Here is a 17,205-nt window from a genome sequence, read left to right as displayed (position 1 = left end):
GCATATTAACGAAATTTGGTACATTATCAGTAAACATTACAATGCTTTCATACATAAAGTATCAGATTTTTTATTAAGTCTTAAGGTTTGTAAAGTAGTGTTTTTCTCGTGCATTTTTTTTTTCGCATGTTGCCTATTTAACATGCAAAATAATTTTCATTTTAAAATTAAAAATACTTTTATGTGTCAAAAAATTTTCAAATTTCACATGTGAAATCTTTATAACGTCCAGATAGTTATCAAACTTTTTTAATGAAAAAACTTTATATTTTATCTGTTATTTTCTGTAATGAATTTCTGTACGGGTTTGGTAGATTTGACCGATCCCGTAACCACCATAAAAAATTAGGAAATAAATATAAATAATGCCTCTTTCATTCTACAATGAACACAAATTATAACACAAAAACGTAAATGTTTAGACTAAATAGCTTAAATCTCATAACATTATACATTTATATATATTTATTATTTTTATTATATTGACCTTTCAGCCATGCCTGGCTAACAATACAGAAGTCACAATGACGCGGCACACGTGCACTGATGTTACCGTATCCAATAACATAAAACTGTCCTTTGCTCTGTACAAAGTAACTTGTCTTGGCTGTGTTTTAGTAAATTAGTATTTTGTAAAATACAGTCACATTTCAATCATTATACATTATATATGTATATATATTGCTATTGTGAAGTAAGTTCTTAAATTATTTTTCTTAAAACATAGAACAGTAAATAAAAAAAGTAAAGCAAACAATTATCTCTTCTAGTTGTGACCTTTATACTCAGTTGCTACTTGACGTAGGTTGCCAAGCCTTTAAAAATTTTGCACATGGAGGATATGAAGCTTTGTAATTAAATAAAAACAACTTTTTGGTGTTATAAGGTCATTTATTTCTAGTATTAATATGTCTTATATACACCAATATGCACAACAGAAATTAAATATGGAGATCTTGTATTACCAGAGTGAATATAATGTTGGCAGAAAGAAAAACATTTGATAAATTAGTGTTAAAAGAAAGAATTTAAATATAATTAAGTACGTATAGCACAATGTTTTATGAATCTGTCCTTTTTAGAATGACATCAACCCTATAAGTGAAAATTTCCAGCAGCACGAATTTCAGTCTGAACATCAGCACTTCTCTCGACCTAGTATTCAACAGCCACAACAACTTGTGTCCCCTCAACTCCATCCATCTCCTGGACCTCAGACTCTTTCTAGAAACTTTTTGATGTCCCAAATAGTTTCTCGGCAACATGTTTTCTCCCCTGGTTCTCAAGGTGGTCAACAGCAGTGCTTTTCCCCAGAAACCCCTAATATGCAGCAACAGAGATTTTCACCAGGTAGTCAAGGAACACAACAAAGATTCTCACCAGGTAGTCAAGGGACACAACAGAGATTCTCACCAGGTTCTCAGCAGCATTTTGCTGTAGGTTCTCCAAACTCCCAGCAACCTCCATATTCTCCAGTGTTACAGCAGCAACAGTTAACATTAGGAGCTCAAGGAGTACATAAGCCACGTTTTTTACTACCCCAGCCACCATCTATTCTTGCTTCACAACACCGACAACAAATTCCTACAAGTGGAGTGTATCAATCAACTCAACAGCAACCACAGTTCATAGGATCTCAGGACATGGCACCCCACCAGAAACCACAGCAAGTATTTTCTCAAGCAGTACAGCTACAGCATCCACCTTCACAAAACCAGCAGTTTCTCAGCCAGGAAGGGTCTCTAGAAGGTTTGTAATATCACTGAACTATCAACACATTCATATTGTATACAAGTATAACACAGGTTGTTGTGTTTGTAATCTCAAATACCCTTTCTCCCATTTTTGCTTTTATGATTCTTTCAGACGTAACAGACAATAAGTTGTATAACAAAGAAAGTGATTTTATTAATTAATACATTCCATTTGTATTATTGTGCTGCTCAAAGAATACTTTGAGTTAAAATGTCCATTATGTCTAAATATGTCCTTTAGAGAATGTGATGGTGAATGCTACAATTTGATTATTATTTTGAACAATAGAAATACAACCTTTAAAAAATAAAATAACAATTGTTAAAGATGTAACCTAAGTAAAAATCTGTTAGTCGGGATTTTGAACTAGTGGGATTTTTAATATTAAAACATTTTCAGTTTTTCTAAGTAAATTATAATGTCTTTGCACAATAAAACATTTTGGTTAATGTTGATACATTTAATAATTAAAATAAATGGGCTTTTTATGAAATAACACTGAAAGCTATCAAATCGAGACATTCTGCACACTTGTGGTATTATGTGTGTTTCAGAGAAATTATATATTCCTAGCAGTGAGAGCATAATACTTTAGAGCTAAAACAGTGCGATACTCCTTTTACCAATACTTTTAGATTATTTCTGGGTAACTTAGGAAACTGCTTTGATACTCCATAAGATGCAAGATTAGTCAAAAATTGTTAATTTAAAAAGATAGTACAGGGATCGGCAAAAGAAGTACAGAAACCAGTTGAATCAAAATGCAAGGATTATATTTTCCAGCCTACAACTAGGAACTGTAAAAAGAGTAAACAAAGAAGGCTGTAAATAGCGTCTGCATTATTTTTTCAAGCTACAAATCCCTATTTTGACTCCATGTCTACAGTATTTATCAATTTTAGTGGAGCCAAAATAGGGATTTGTAGCTTGAGAAAATATTCTAGACACTGTTTTTAGTCTTTTTAAAATAACAGTTTTTACTAATTTTGTTTCTTAAGTTTCTTTTATGTCCATTTATGGAGAATAAATTTTAAGCTACATGTGTGCATATGTGTTCAGTTGAATGTTACAATGTTTTTCAACAATTTACTGCTGCATTGACTTTTTTCCCACCTAACCACCACACTGAACTTATTCAAAATAAATAACAAGTGTATGACAAAGAATAAACACATGTACTGGTATGCAACTACAACAAAGAATAAACACATGTACTGGTATGCAACTACATCAAAGAATAAACACATGTACTGGTATGCAACTACAACAAAGAATAAACACATGTACTGGTATGCAACTACATCAAAGAATAAACACATGTACTGGTATGCAACTACAACAAATAATAAACACATGTACTGGTATGCAACTACAACAACCAAAATGTAAAGTTCTTCTGAAAGGACCATCTTGAAGACATTGTATAATCACAGATTTAATTACCGGCTTCCATCAACATCACAGGCAATATCATCAGATCAGAATAATGTTTCTTCTAAGATAATACAACACAGATTAATGCTATGTAAACAGATGCAGTAAAGTGCTTACCTTGTTACGTATGTATGTTCTTCAACAGCCTGCAAGATATTTGCTAGAATAAGGCATGCGAAATGGTCAACAGTGATACACTTAGCATAAGTTGCCAATTATTGACAACATTTACAACCACTACCTCAACACCAACGGAAAGTGAAGGACTTAGAAAATTTCGCAGCACGACAAAATTAAGGAAGTCTAATTAAGTTTAAAACTACTCTCTTAGTTTTTTTTTGCAAAATTCCTGTGAAATCACCCCACTGTACAATAGATATCACTTGCAGAAATTTTATAGTGGATTATTAATAGGGATTTGTAGCTTGAGTAAACTGTCAGCAGTAGATCTCTAGCCTTGTTTGCTTACTTTTGGTGGGATTCCTATTTATAGATTTTAAATTCTCAATTTTTAATTATCTTGTATGTTGGCTTTTTTAATGCATAGCAATGGGCAAATATATGTCTAGAGTAAGACACAACCCCAACTAAGCGAGTATAACATTTTACCAGTAAAAAAGCAGCCTTACCAAGTAAAACAAATACATCTAAAACATCGCTTTAAATAAAGCTTTGTATATTTTAAAGTGATTATTTACTGAACTAGGTGGCTTTGTGCCTGAGGTTTTGTTTAAACACCCTCTTAACACACATTGAGTATAAAAGCAGCTGCTCAGAACAATATTGCATCTATTGTGTATTTATAATCATGTAAATCAACTTTCAGTGATAACTAATCAACTTTTAAATAGGTCATGGACTTTCGCAGTGCTTCATATAGTATATCTATCTAGGTTTTGGTGCAAACCCATCCAATTTTGCTGTAGGCTTGTGAAATAGTAATAATAATATGAACAAATGGGCAAATTTTGATTTTATCTACAATTGTGAAATCACTTATTTTGCTTATTATCAACGTTTGAATGGTCTTAACTATTGGAAAGGAAGGTTTTGCATGTTGTTTCAAAAATAAGCCTGCTTTTTAAGGTGGTTTTTGCCTAAATGTTCTATTAGAGTTTGAGCAAATTCCTGTTTGATCCTTATAAAGAATCACTATCATAGTTCATGATATAGACTGAAAAAAGCATCACTAATTTATTAGTTTTATAATGATGCATTGTTTTCAATGGACTAAATTTTTAATTATGTATAGAGACTTTGTTTTCAGCCTATCACTACTGAAGTTTTTTAGTAATTTTAAGTATAAAGTTAAAACTCCAGAATTGTTCCCTATTCTCTTATCAACTTTGTAATTTTCTTTCGTTTGGCTTATTGTACACTCCAAGTTATAAATGATTTAACACTTTTTTAAAGAATTCCCTGTAAGTTTTTAATAAAAAATATGTAAATACAATAAATCTATAAACTTGGATGATCTGTTATTTAAGCCCATGCAAAGGCATTCTATATTATGTCCAAAAAGTGGCATCTTGGTACAAAATAAAGCTTCAAGGCTTCTCATTTGTCATAAAGATTGATGTTCTGAAACTGATGAAAGTTGACATAAATATAGTTTTTGTTTGAGAAACTACCCTTTTTATGAGGAAAAAAATGGAAATTACCAACTCAACAGAAATTATAAACATGAATTATTTTGTTTATTTATAACAACATTTATGAAAGTGTTATTCTTATAGTAGCTTGCAACTGTTAAATATAAGGTGCCCAGGAGGTAAGCAGAGTGTGTGTGTGTGTGTGTGATACACACATACACTGTTTGTTTTGGGATAAATCCTTGAAATAGAGTGTTTTACAACAATATGATGTTTTATTTTTTGTATGCATTAAATTTCTGGAAATGTTATAAATTTTAATCAAGAATTTTTTTAGTTTTTTTACAGAAAACTAATGACATTTTTTATGTAATTTATAGATGAAGTAAAAAGACAGGAGATACTTCAACAAATACAATTTTTAAAAGAAAACAACATCTCACTCTCCCAATTTCCAGGTCAAGTAGGTTTGCGATTTGCATTTAACACCAGCAGTGGCCAGTCACGACTAGCTGTCCCTCCTGGTATGAACCCAGATATTAATAATAGACAAGGTGGGATTTTATATCTGCATATCAGAAGTTCCTAATATTTTAGTTTCAATTATCATTTAATGTCATTTGGAAATCTAGATATATATAAATTTTCACTTCTACATTTTTATTGTTTTTTATTGTGATCTTCAATGTACTCTTTGTAAAAACTGAAATATTTTGTCTTTCATATTTCATCATAATGTTTACATGCAAATGTTTCATGTAGTTTTATTAACAAGATAAGGTATTTCTCCGTTTCAGATATTTACTTGATTTTTTGTCACAATAGGCTGCAGAGAATTTGATTCACTCAAGTGGCATTTTGGAAAAAGGAATAAAATGCATGAAGTAGATGTAATGTATTGGGTTGAAAGTAGAGAAATTGTGATCATCCTATTGGCTGGTGATCATCCAATTATCTGAACCAAAGTTGTGATTTACAGCCACATAGCATACATGAAAGTATTAGTTCTTAATCTGAGTTCTTCCTGAATATTATTTTCCAAGTGGACTTTGAAACTATACAAAATCCATACACATGATTTTTTAAACTTCCTTTTCAGTCATATTATACCACATTAGTTTTTTTTAATTAAGAAAATTCTGTCACCATTTACTTATGTTTCTATTCACTTAGATTTTTAAAAATTTGTCATATTTTAGTTTATAAAACTGAAGTTACTAAAAAAACTGTGTGTCAGTTTTCGTGATGTTGTGTTACAGTATGCCATGCTATACTTTATTTATAAAATTAATTTCACCACTTCAATATTTTTAACATTGTATAGTTGATAGGTTATTAGGCATGTTGATTTAGTTGTACTTTTGTCAGGCCTCTCAGTAAAATATATAAAAACCTATATTTACATTCTCGTTTTAGATTTCCTTTATTTATCCTCAAAATAGGAAAAATTTTAATGTAAATCTTTATTTTAACCAAAAAACATATTGCTGCAAAATTTTTGATACTGTATTCATGATAATATCATAAATATTGGGAGGGGGAATAATTGACGTCATTATTAGCATTATCGTAACTTACATAGTAAACTCTCTGTTATCACAGATGGGAATAACAATCCACAATTACTATTAGTCAAATATAAAATACAGATGTATTTTAATTGGTCAACCTGATTCATGTATCTGCCTAGTTAATGGTCAGTTTAATATGTTTGTAGAGGTTGTCACAAATAATTTACAAATCAATTATATATTTTTAATATGCTAGTTTTTGTACCTGATAATTTATTGAATAATTTTCCAGCAGCGCCACCTACTTCTACTCAGGAAGCACGTCCTGCTCAGATGCCATTCTACTCTGGTATGCAACGACCATTTCCTCCTTATCCAACTCACATAAGGTTCCTTTCTTCAAGCTCTTCTAATCCTACACAAACTGATTCAGTGCTAACACCTTTAACTTCATTGCAAAGAGAAAACCCTTGTAAGTCCAACATCATAGGTAGTACATCTTCAGAGTCATCATCATATCCTGAAGTGGTTAGAAGTCAACCAACAGTTGCAGTTGTTTATAGTTCTTCGGGACCATCTTTCAGAGTTGTTAGCATCCATGGCTCAGAAATGGAACAAGCTCAACATGAAACTCCAGAGGAAAAAATTGCTAACACAACAGGACCTTCTCTATCTTTGAATAGACAAAACCTTACATCACAAGGAAGCAAAATTGTCCATAAAATGTCTGTTTCACAGAAATCAAATACTGATTTTTCTGGATCAGCCCAGTATCAGGCAAAAAGTAAAGATGAAGATAATAAAGAGGTCATCAACAGCAGTCCAAAAAGTTTGACTTGTAATGATAAATTATCTCAACAAATGTTTGAATCAAAATTAATTGCTTTGAAACAGGGCAATGAAACTGAAGGAAGACATTTGGCAACTGAGTTTCTTGAACCTCATGATCCTACAAAAACTTTACCTGGACATAGTTCAATTGTGGACATAAATGTCACTGGAAAGGCTGAGAATTGGCATACTCCTGTTGTGCACAATGATATTGTAGTATCAGAATTAAATCAAGGAATGTTGAATCAGACTTTTCCAATAGGACAAAGACATAATGGTAACTTTCAATTCCAGAAAGAAATTAAAATTGAACAGGCAACATCTGTTAGTGAAACTGAAACCCCACAACTAATGAACTTTTTTCAGAGATCTAGTCATTCAAACCAAAAAGACAAGTTATCCCAAGCAACTTTATCACCTTCTGTAAATCCCTCTTCTAATAAATACCTTCAAAAAGCTGGCATTACTTCCCAGCAAGTAGTTTACAATACTGTCAGACCTTCAGGTAGTCCGTATAGTTCTTTTTCAGATATACGTAATAGTGTATCAAACACTTCCGTTCCTTCAGAGAGATTTGTGTTGCAGCATTCACAAATTATTGGCCCTATTTCAGTGCCACCTGAAAAGCCGAGATCTGTAGTGCAATCAAAAAATAAGTGTGATAGTACTGCATCACCATCTAGTGTTTTTGTGTTTGATCAGACACCAGATGATAAGCTTGCAAGTACAAGAAAGATTTCTCTAGATAAATGTAGTGCTCACTTAGATCCACCAAGAGAAGGTTTTTTTTCTAACTTGATTCACAAACAAGAAGAGATTAAGCCAGAAGATAAAACTTCCAGCTCTTCAGACTTTAAAATCACTACAGAAAGTTTAAGCACAAGTAAGGAGCTGTGTGCTAAAGGGGGAACCATGGAAGAACTGAGTGAAGGCACTTTTGAACTCCTTGTGGTGGGCTCTCCAGAAGGTCAAGCCAATGATTCTCCAGCTCCAATGCTCCCAGCAAAGGAGGACAGGACAAACCAAGAAGAGGAGAGTGAACTAAGTTGTTCCACTGATGTTCGAACTGAAGGAAAAGAATACAATGACTATACTGACAGAAATTTTGCAGAGTTATCAACATCATCATCTTTTCATACAAAATTTAATTGCACAAAAATGGAAACTGAAATCTGTTCAGGTACACATGTAAAATAATAATAAAAAATATTATTTATATTAGTTATTATATTATAATGTTATTAATAATAATGAATAATAAATTCTTGTAATAATATCTTGTGCTTCTTAACACTTTTAACCTATATTAACCTGATAATGACAACGTGCTTCAGACCTAAGCACGTTGCATAACTCTTGTTAAATTTATTTCCAATAATAAAACCAATGGATAAAATTGTTTAACACTTGACAAGAACTTTCATAATAGTATGTAGTTTGGAAATATATAATATTTAATTTTGATTTTTTCTACTATTTTACCAAAAATTCATTATTTAATGTAGTTATTTGTATTTGGTCTCTGAATAGTTCACCTGCAAGGTGATTTTCATGTTAAAAATAGGTTTAAATCTTACAATTTTCACATTCCATTTTCATAATTTTTAGAACCTCCTAAGTGAATACCAAAAATATTTGTAAGGTAAATTTTTATATTTTAGTTGCCATTTTCTCTTCAACATCACTAACTCTAGCTATTATTATCAGCGAAAAGTGCAATAAAATGTTAAAAATTAAGAAATGGAAATCTGTACATATGTTTTATCTCTTCATTGGATAATCTTAAAATATCTTCTTTGGATCATATGTGTAATTTCACATCTTTACCCTTTCACTTATAGTTTACTTTAATGTTTTATATTGCTTTCATTTTTTTTTTATCTTTGATTATTTATGTCGACACACATCAACAGGTGCCTGTGGGTGATATAATATTAACATTGGCAGAGACGAGTTAGACCCCGACTAAATGGTGGTGGAACTCACTAACTTTATGAATGCCTGTTGATTGAGGCAAAGCATTTTAAAAAATCATTAAACCTTTCAAATAAGAATTTTAAAACACAAATAATACATAATTACCTAAAATATAAAAGTAAAACCTAAATGAAAAATAACTGTCTATCAAACTAATATGTATAAGATGGGAAAAAATAGCCAATCACTATAGGTCCTGCTCTTAAGAATGGACTAAGCTTTATTTTGCCTCGCTTTTAACTGAATATATATACGTCTACATTTACTGTTAATTCAGCAACATTCCAATGGGAAATCTGCTCTTTCTATTGGTTATAAGCATGCCATTCAAGTTGAAACTGTCGCTTAGCAACACAGCTTCTACTTTCTAATTGAGTGTGATTTATCTTGAACCGAAAGCATTTTTACAATGTTTTTACAATTCTTGGAATTTGACTCAAATTAATCTTAAACAAGCTGTATTACTTGTACTTTGAACATATGCAAGAACATGTCTACATTATGCACACTTGTTTCTTGTATATCGGCTCTAAAGTTCGGGTATTTTGAATCATGAAATCATCAAGTGACAATGAACCAAAATATTTAATTATTGTTTTAAAGGTTTCTTTTGAAATAAAGGAATAAAAACTGAGACAATGTAAAACTTTGAATTATAATGTACTTAGTGAAAATAATTTCATTAAAATGCATTCAGAGTAAAGCAGTTTGATTTAATTTTAAATGTAACTCAGTAACATGCACGTAAAGGGTTTTAAAAGTGACTTAAATCTATATTCTATCTGTTGCCAGCAGTTAAATTTAAAAGATAAATACTACCAAAAACAATTTATTTTTTTATGGGGTACATGTTATTCATGAAAAATTATTGTATATGTTATATAAATATACTCTTTCTACTTTAAGCCATGAGATTTTATATTCTGGTATTCTGTTCAGTATAAGGTTGTGTAACTATTTTTTACTCTCTATAACAAATCATGTTGCAAATTCTAAGCTAAATATCATCCATGCATGATTCTCAAAACTCCAGACTTTAAACTTGTTGATCCATATTTAAAAAGTTTCTTAAACTTACATCAACTTTACCACCACGAATCACAGAATACAGAATAGTTATTTCAGATTTTTATCCCTCAAATTAAGCATGGTTTAGCAGTTTTGAATTTCAAGATTTCATTGGAAGATCTACAAATTAAACTAATTCAGTTTCAGGTTGTTAGGAAAATGTGTAGGTTCAAAAAAATCAGTTTAACACAAAAATATGACACTCTACCAACTAAATGCTTTCAAAAAGTGGACATTTTCTTATCAGAGGCAAACTGGGAATCAGTTTTCAGGATTTACTTTTCAGTTACGTCAGTTTCCAGATTTTTCATAAACTATCTTTTGTTCTTACTCATTTACTTGATACTAAACAAATGAATTAAACCAAAAGTTTTTCCAACACTTTTCTGTGATTAAGTTGTTTTTTTTTTTACATATTCTACCCCATTCTTTACAAACTTAAAGTGTTAGATTTTTATCCAGGACTTTAGAGGAGAAAGTGAGTTTTCTTCTTCACAACAGAATTGGGATGTCAAAAGGGCTTATTTATGTGACAATCGTAGCCAAATCTTTACTCTAACAGCCTTTATTTATTATTTTTTGCGCTGTATTTCAAAGTAGCACTAAAAGTGCTAAATATAAAACATTCAGTATTTAATAATGATAAAATTTGTAATATTTCTGGATTTTTATATTTCAGTACATTTGCTTTTTGAGATGTATGGGAAAAATTATTTTATAAAATTAAATTTCAAGCAAGTATTTTAAATTTTACAAGTATTTTTAATAGTTCTGAAATATGACCAGAAATTGTTATGACAGTATTTGTATACTATTTTTAAAATTTGGTGACAGGTGATTTCTAGATTTTATCATTTTTTTCACTTGCTGTATTTGTCAGTATGATTAGCCTTTAGTTTTAAAATTCATTTTGCACAACCATTTTTATGGGATTTATTGAATAAAGTGAACCTCATTCCATAGAGAATAAGTAGGACAGGTTTTCATGACTGCATTTTGCAGATTTTAAAGGGATTACCTGAGGCAGGGATGAAAATTGGAGAAAAGTAATAAGGATTGTTAATATTATAATTTCATTTTCTTTTAAGATACCTGCTGATAGGTGAGATTACATTTTGTGAAAACTTGGTTGCTCTTGTACAAAGATAATAATTCTTAAGCTGAACCTGATGTGTATACTTTATTTATTAGAAACAGATAGTGAATCTCAAAAGTCTGCAGTACCTTCTACTACAACTGATAACCAAGAGGTGAGAAGACTTCAAGCTTTATTTTCTTCTTTGAATCACCTTATTAGGATTTGATATTTTGCTTATTGGTCAGGATGGATGCTAGTTTCTAGATTTTTTAGTATATTTTCAAGATTTTCAAACAATTTTAACAGAAGTATTTTTGTTGTAGATAAATTGAATGCAATTCATAACATAAGTTTTGTATTCTTAAAACACAGTGGCTTATTTCTGTGTAGTATAATCATCATCATTATTGAGAGTTAGTATTTATTACAGTTGATCTCGTAATATACATTTTTGTTCGTAGAGCAACATGTTGGTTTTGTAATATGTTTTATTGTGTAATATAAAAAATTCTTTGTGACTTTGTTTACTAATTCTGTTCTCCAGAAACCCTATGTGTGTTGCAGCATTCCTCCTTCTCTGGTTTGTTCGCTCCCCATGTCAGTAACAAACACAGTTAATTTCACCTTAAGCCAAACGGGAATGCCCAGTGTTAGTCGTCCACAAGAAGAATTTGGTCTCACTAACTTAATAAGGACTAACACTGAGGTACTTGTTATCCTTCTTCCTTGATGTTTTACATTATCTGCAATGAGCATTTTTCCTTTAAACCTATTGGTTATTTAAACTTGGGATAGTCATTTTGAAGTTACACATAATAAATTAATGTGTCTGTGATACACAGATATTTCAAACAAGGTTAATTGAACAAATAGATTAATTTAACATTTAGCAAGTTTTAGATGAATATTTTCATGTATTAACTGCCCAAATAGCTTGTTTTAAACATCGCAATGTCACTGTACCCTCTGTTCAATAGAAGAAGAAAAAAATTGATAAGCTAAAATTTTGAAATATTACCTGCACTTTGTATGAGACGAATACTTAAAAGTAGCATAGTTGAGACTAAAGTATACGTAAACTAGTTAAGGTTCATCCTGCAAGGCATATTTTAGTTAGTAATGGAGTATCTGTATTTGTTTTTCTACTAAAAACGTTTATATATGAATAACATTTACTCTTTAGATTGAAAAAATATCAAACTCTGTGTGTGTGTATATGTATGTATGTATATGCTAGCCTTTTAGTTGTTTTGCTTAATTAAAACTTTCTGAACTCTATGGTATAGTATTCAAAAGTTCCAATATAACAAAGATGTTTATATATAGTTATAGCAGATATTAGTTTTACAGATTTCTGAATTACATATGCTCATCATATTGAGAAAGCTACCATACATACATGTGTGTGTGGTATTAGAAATAATTTTGAAAATGATAAAATATTATATAACTCTTCCCCCTGACATATAACAATAATCTACACCAGGGTACAGTCTGTTGTTGACAGTTTACTCTGTGATTGGATGTCATCCAACCAATCACAATGCCATATCAGCATAATGCTTGTAAAAGTATATTTCGTACTATTCCCAGCAGTAGTGTGGTAATGCACTGATGGCTTGCCAGACAGAAATACCATGTGACAAATGTGTGAAAATAAAGGTTTTGGCTAGTGAAGTTTGCTCCATGAGATAGATTTAGGTGAAATTTTGTTTCAGTAGGTGATTTATGGAAACTATGAAAAGGGTACATGAAAGTAGTACCATTGATAAAAGAAGTAGTTGAGGTACAAAACCCAAAAGCTTCAAAAGTGATGTAACTCAGAATAGTGTAGGTTTTAATGTTACAGTCAGAACAGTAAGATCCTTTATAATTCACAGATGCCCCAGTATACTGATCAAGTTTTTCCATTCTCACTTTTATATCTACCAAAAAATATACACATGTGGCAAGTTTGGTACAATTAACTTGTGAATAGGGATATAAACACAAGGGGGAGCTGGGAACAGTCTGTTGCTAGATTCTAGTTCAGTGACATTGAAAACATACTGCTAGATTCCCTCTGGGTGCATTTTATTCCAATTTAGTATGGAAGCAATGTCACATTTGGCTACCCCAAGTCCCCTGTCAAGTTTGGTCCTACTAGCTCCAAAACTGTGGAAGGAGTTTACAGACAAACAAACACACAACATTAATTAATGTAGGATGGTAAAACATATCCTAAATGTTATTGAAATACAATAACTTCTATAGCAGATCTGATTTTTCTGTATTTCAGATTGAAACTCTTCTTTTGTTCATTTGAACTTATTAACCCACTCGAGATTATCATTGTTCTGTTGCATTATACGTTTTTGAATGCTGTATATTTAAATTTATCTAAAACTTGTTTGTGTTTAATATTGATCTCAACAATTTTTGGCATACTACATGTTGTGCATTGTGAGAAAAGTGTTATGTGAACATTGTACATTTATTTCCATGTTGTTGTTGTTTTTTCTTGTTTGTTCATTTCTGTTTCATTCCTCAATAATTACAGGGTGTGGAGTCAAGAGAGATAGTGCTAGGTCGAGAGAAACCTTTAGATGATGTGAAAACCAGGTTTAGTCTTTCAGAGACTACTGCTGATCAGAAAGCTTGTCATGAGCAAGGCAACTTACTTTTTTGTAAGAGTGACACCCAGAAAGAGTCTTTGGGTAATTATTTACTGGACCCTTCAGTTGGTCTACCTAATGACCAGATGAGTTTCACAGTGAATTATCTGTATTTATATCTGAATTATCAGAAAGAACCAAAATTGCATACTGAATTGATGAAACAAAATGTTCCTTCCATGCCAAAAAAGTTTGAAATTTTTAAACTAAGAAGTACGTAAGCATTAAGACTGAATTCAACAACCAGGCAACAAATTCAGAAGTTTATAATAATGCTCAACTCCATCAACAACAGATAGAAAAAGTAACAAATGAATGAAGAAAGAAACAGTCGAGATACAGCTCTGTTCTTATATTTATAACATTTGTAATAACATTTTTATAGTTTCCGATGCATTATTATTGTTGTCATTTAAAAATGGCAATTTATACATTATTTGACCAATGCTAATCAATAAGGCTAATTAATAACATGGGACTCTTAAAGCATTGATATAAAAAAAATAAGTTCATGTCTTATTGAATTAAAATCTGGAAAATAAGCATCAGGAATAAGATCTAAAATAAGTGTAAAATAAATATAATAAAATGATGTACAGAGGAAATAAGTAGTAGATATGAAATTCAAGGGCTCTGTTAGGTAATATAAATCTAGGACTATAATAATAGAAGGAACATAATATGAAAAGTTTGATCCAAGGCTTTGATTATACATTAAAATTGAGTAATTCCCTAAAAATCTTGACAGAGAATTGGTGATTTAAACAGCCTACAAACTATTAGAGCTTGTTCTCAATCTTTGTCGGTGAAAAATGTATTATCTTTTAAAATGTTTTTTTAAATATCAGAAAACTTAAGTTTTGATATTGAAGTGCTAACTATTGATAGATATTCTTCTTCATCTCATTAAAAGTGTCAAAATACATTTAATTATCCATATCAGAGCTGACTGTTATACCCTCGCATAGAACCAGGTACTGGAGGTACTGTCTTTATTTTTGTTCTGTTTTTTGTCATGTTTATTAATGTTTATCTCATAGTTTTTATTACAGTTCTTTCGCAGTTGGATTTTAATCCGTTCAGTACCACATAATATTCCCCGCGCTTTAAGCTGCAGGTGCATTATAAGAGTGACGGTAGTTCAGAATTAGAGATGGCAACAGATAGCCTTTATAGTAGCTTTGCCATAAATACAAAAAACTTTATTTACAAGCACTTAGTTATTTCTTACTTTATTTCTTTACAATCCCAAAATTGAAAACTCTTTCACTCAGTTTTATGGGAAACTTGTCATTGTGTTTTGTTTTATAAGAAACTGATTTATGTAATAACAAACATACTTATTTATTAAGAATAAGCTAGAAACAATTTCTAATATCTAAAATAATTCTCCATTTCTAGTTTAGTCTAATCATTTTTCTCATAAATCCCTTCGTGGGTTTCTTTAAAACTTTTTTTTAGTATTGCTCACATTCTTTTTCTTCTTCAGTATAACAGATGTTATTAAACATGACTCACATCTTTGCTATCTCTACTTTCATTCCTTTTGATACTTTGGAAACAATCTTCCTGTAAATTGGTTAATTAGACATGTCCTGAATGTTTTTCTGTGATTTAGTTTAAATTTCAAAATGACAGTTTTATCAGAATATGTCTATTCTTTTCGATATTAATATTGATTTTTGAAGGCAACTTTGTAATAACTTGTTATTAAGCATTGTTTAGCCCTCATTTTTTTGTTTTGTTTTTGCAGCTGGTAAACCCCAAATTGACATTTTTCATAAACCATCCATTAGTGTGGAAGGGGATATAAACCAAAAAGTCTTATTGAAGGAATTACTTAAGAACTTCTCACTAGGAAAGTTAAGGAAAGAAAGAGAGGAACTTGAGGTAATAAATCTTGATTTATAATTTATAGTAGAGTTTGATAATATGATATACACGTAGATGTTTTTGTTTGTTTCTCGCACTTTTAGCCCTTTGTCAGTGGGTGGTCAGTTTGACTGACCTTGTAAAACTATACATACTAAGACTTAGAATTTACTTCATGAAATTTGGCAAACTTTTAGTAAACATGACAAGTCTGTTGTACACAGAAAATAAGAATTTTTAATAAGGTACTTATACTAAAGATTTGTCTGTGAATTTCCAAAACCTTTACTTAGTCAGTCTGAGTACAAGGTAATTTTCATGCTTAGAAAAAAATTACTTCTTTCCATTTTACAATTTTATTATTTAATTTGTATAATCTCTAGAACCTCCTTAACAAATATCAAACATTGTTTAAGGTAAAACATTATCTATTATTTAAAAATTGTGAAATAAAATTGATGATACCTTTTTTCCTTCTTTGAATGCATCATTTGTTGCCACATATTCAATTAATGATATTCACAGTTTCAACTTTAACCTTTTAACATATATTTCCTTAAATTTAAGATTTTATTTTCTTGCGTGTACCACATAATTACTTTATTCACCCATGAAAAGCAACACATCACAGTAGGAACACATCAACAGATTTTCATACATCAAGATACTGTACAGTGTGAAATTAGGCCTAATTTCATTGTCCAAACAAAAAAATTCATGTGCTTTTCAAGTATTCATTTTAGTACACAAAAAATATCTTGGTCACTAGAATAGAATGTTCCAGAACTACTGTCATTTAATTGGCTTTCTAATTATAAATAAGGTAAAACATTTATGCTACGAGCAACAATTTCACTTACCCACACGCTGCTCACTTCCTCTCAATTAACGTCTATTGCTACCAAATTCAAAAGGACAGTTGCAAGCTTGAAATAGAAAAATTGTCTCATTCTGTTGGTTGCAAATGTGTATTAATTAAGAAAACCTGGTTTTGAAAATTGCTTTGAAAGATTGAGGATTTATATTTGTGGTACTTCTGTCAGTGTTGGAAAAATTTATTTATATTTCAGCAGATGGCGAAGTTAGGGTGTTAAAACTGTACATTGACGTTGTTATTATTTATAGCTTATAACATTAGTTAGATACTATAGAAATTATACTATTGCAGTTATATAAACTAAAAGAAGGAAAATTGAGAGTGAAGATTAAAAAAGTGTGTTTTTTTTTAAATTAAGAAATTAAAACTTGAATAATATAAAAAGTTGAAGTATGAACTACATTCTTTATGCCAGGGGGCCCAGCATGGCTAGGTGGTTAGGGTGCTCGACTCACAATCTGCAGGTTGCGGGTTCGAATCCCCATCACACCAAACATGCTCGCCCTTTCAGGCATGGGGGCATTATAATGTGATGGTCAATCCCACTATTCGTTGG

At 30.8% G+C, this 17,205-nt stretch overlaps 1 protein-coding gene across 1 annotated transcript in view; it reads left to right on the top strand.

Annotated features, from left to right (window-relative positions):
* The window catches only part of LOC106464091 (histone-lysine N-methyltransferase 2C-like), a 138,676-nt gene extending 122,865 nt beyond the window's left edge, over positions 1-15,811 (top strand). The window contains exons 45-51 of the mRNA XM_022391762.1: positions 1,083-1,749; positions 5,162-5,335; positions 6,585-8,303; positions 11,360-11,418; positions 11,791-11,952; positions 13,786-13,942; positions 15,654-15,811. Coding sequence (XP_022247470.1) covers positions 1,083-1,749; positions 5,162-5,335; positions 6,585-8,303; positions 11,360-11,418; positions 11,791-11,952; positions 13,786-13,942; positions 15,654-15,811 — 3,096 coding nt within the window. The remainder of the gene's footprint in view (positions 1-1,082; positions 1,750-5,161; positions 5,336-6,584; positions 8,304-11,359; positions 11,419-11,790; positions 11,953-13,785; positions 13,943-15,653) is intronic.
* The last annotated feature ends 1,394 nt before the right edge of the window (positions 15,812-17,205 follow it).

This window comes from Limulus polyphemus, unplaced genomic scaffold (genome assembly GCF_000517525.1).
Source record: "Limulus polyphemus unplaced genomic scaffold, Limulus_polyphemus-2.1.2 Scaffold1559, whole genome shotgun sequence".
In the NCBI taxonomy this organism is placed as follows: domain Eukaryota; kingdom Metazoa; phylum Arthropoda; class Merostomata; order Xiphosura; family Limulidae; genus Limulus; species Limulus polyphemus.
Note: the sequence above shows the minus strand (reverse complement) of the source record. Positions and strands in the feature narration are given on the sequence as shown.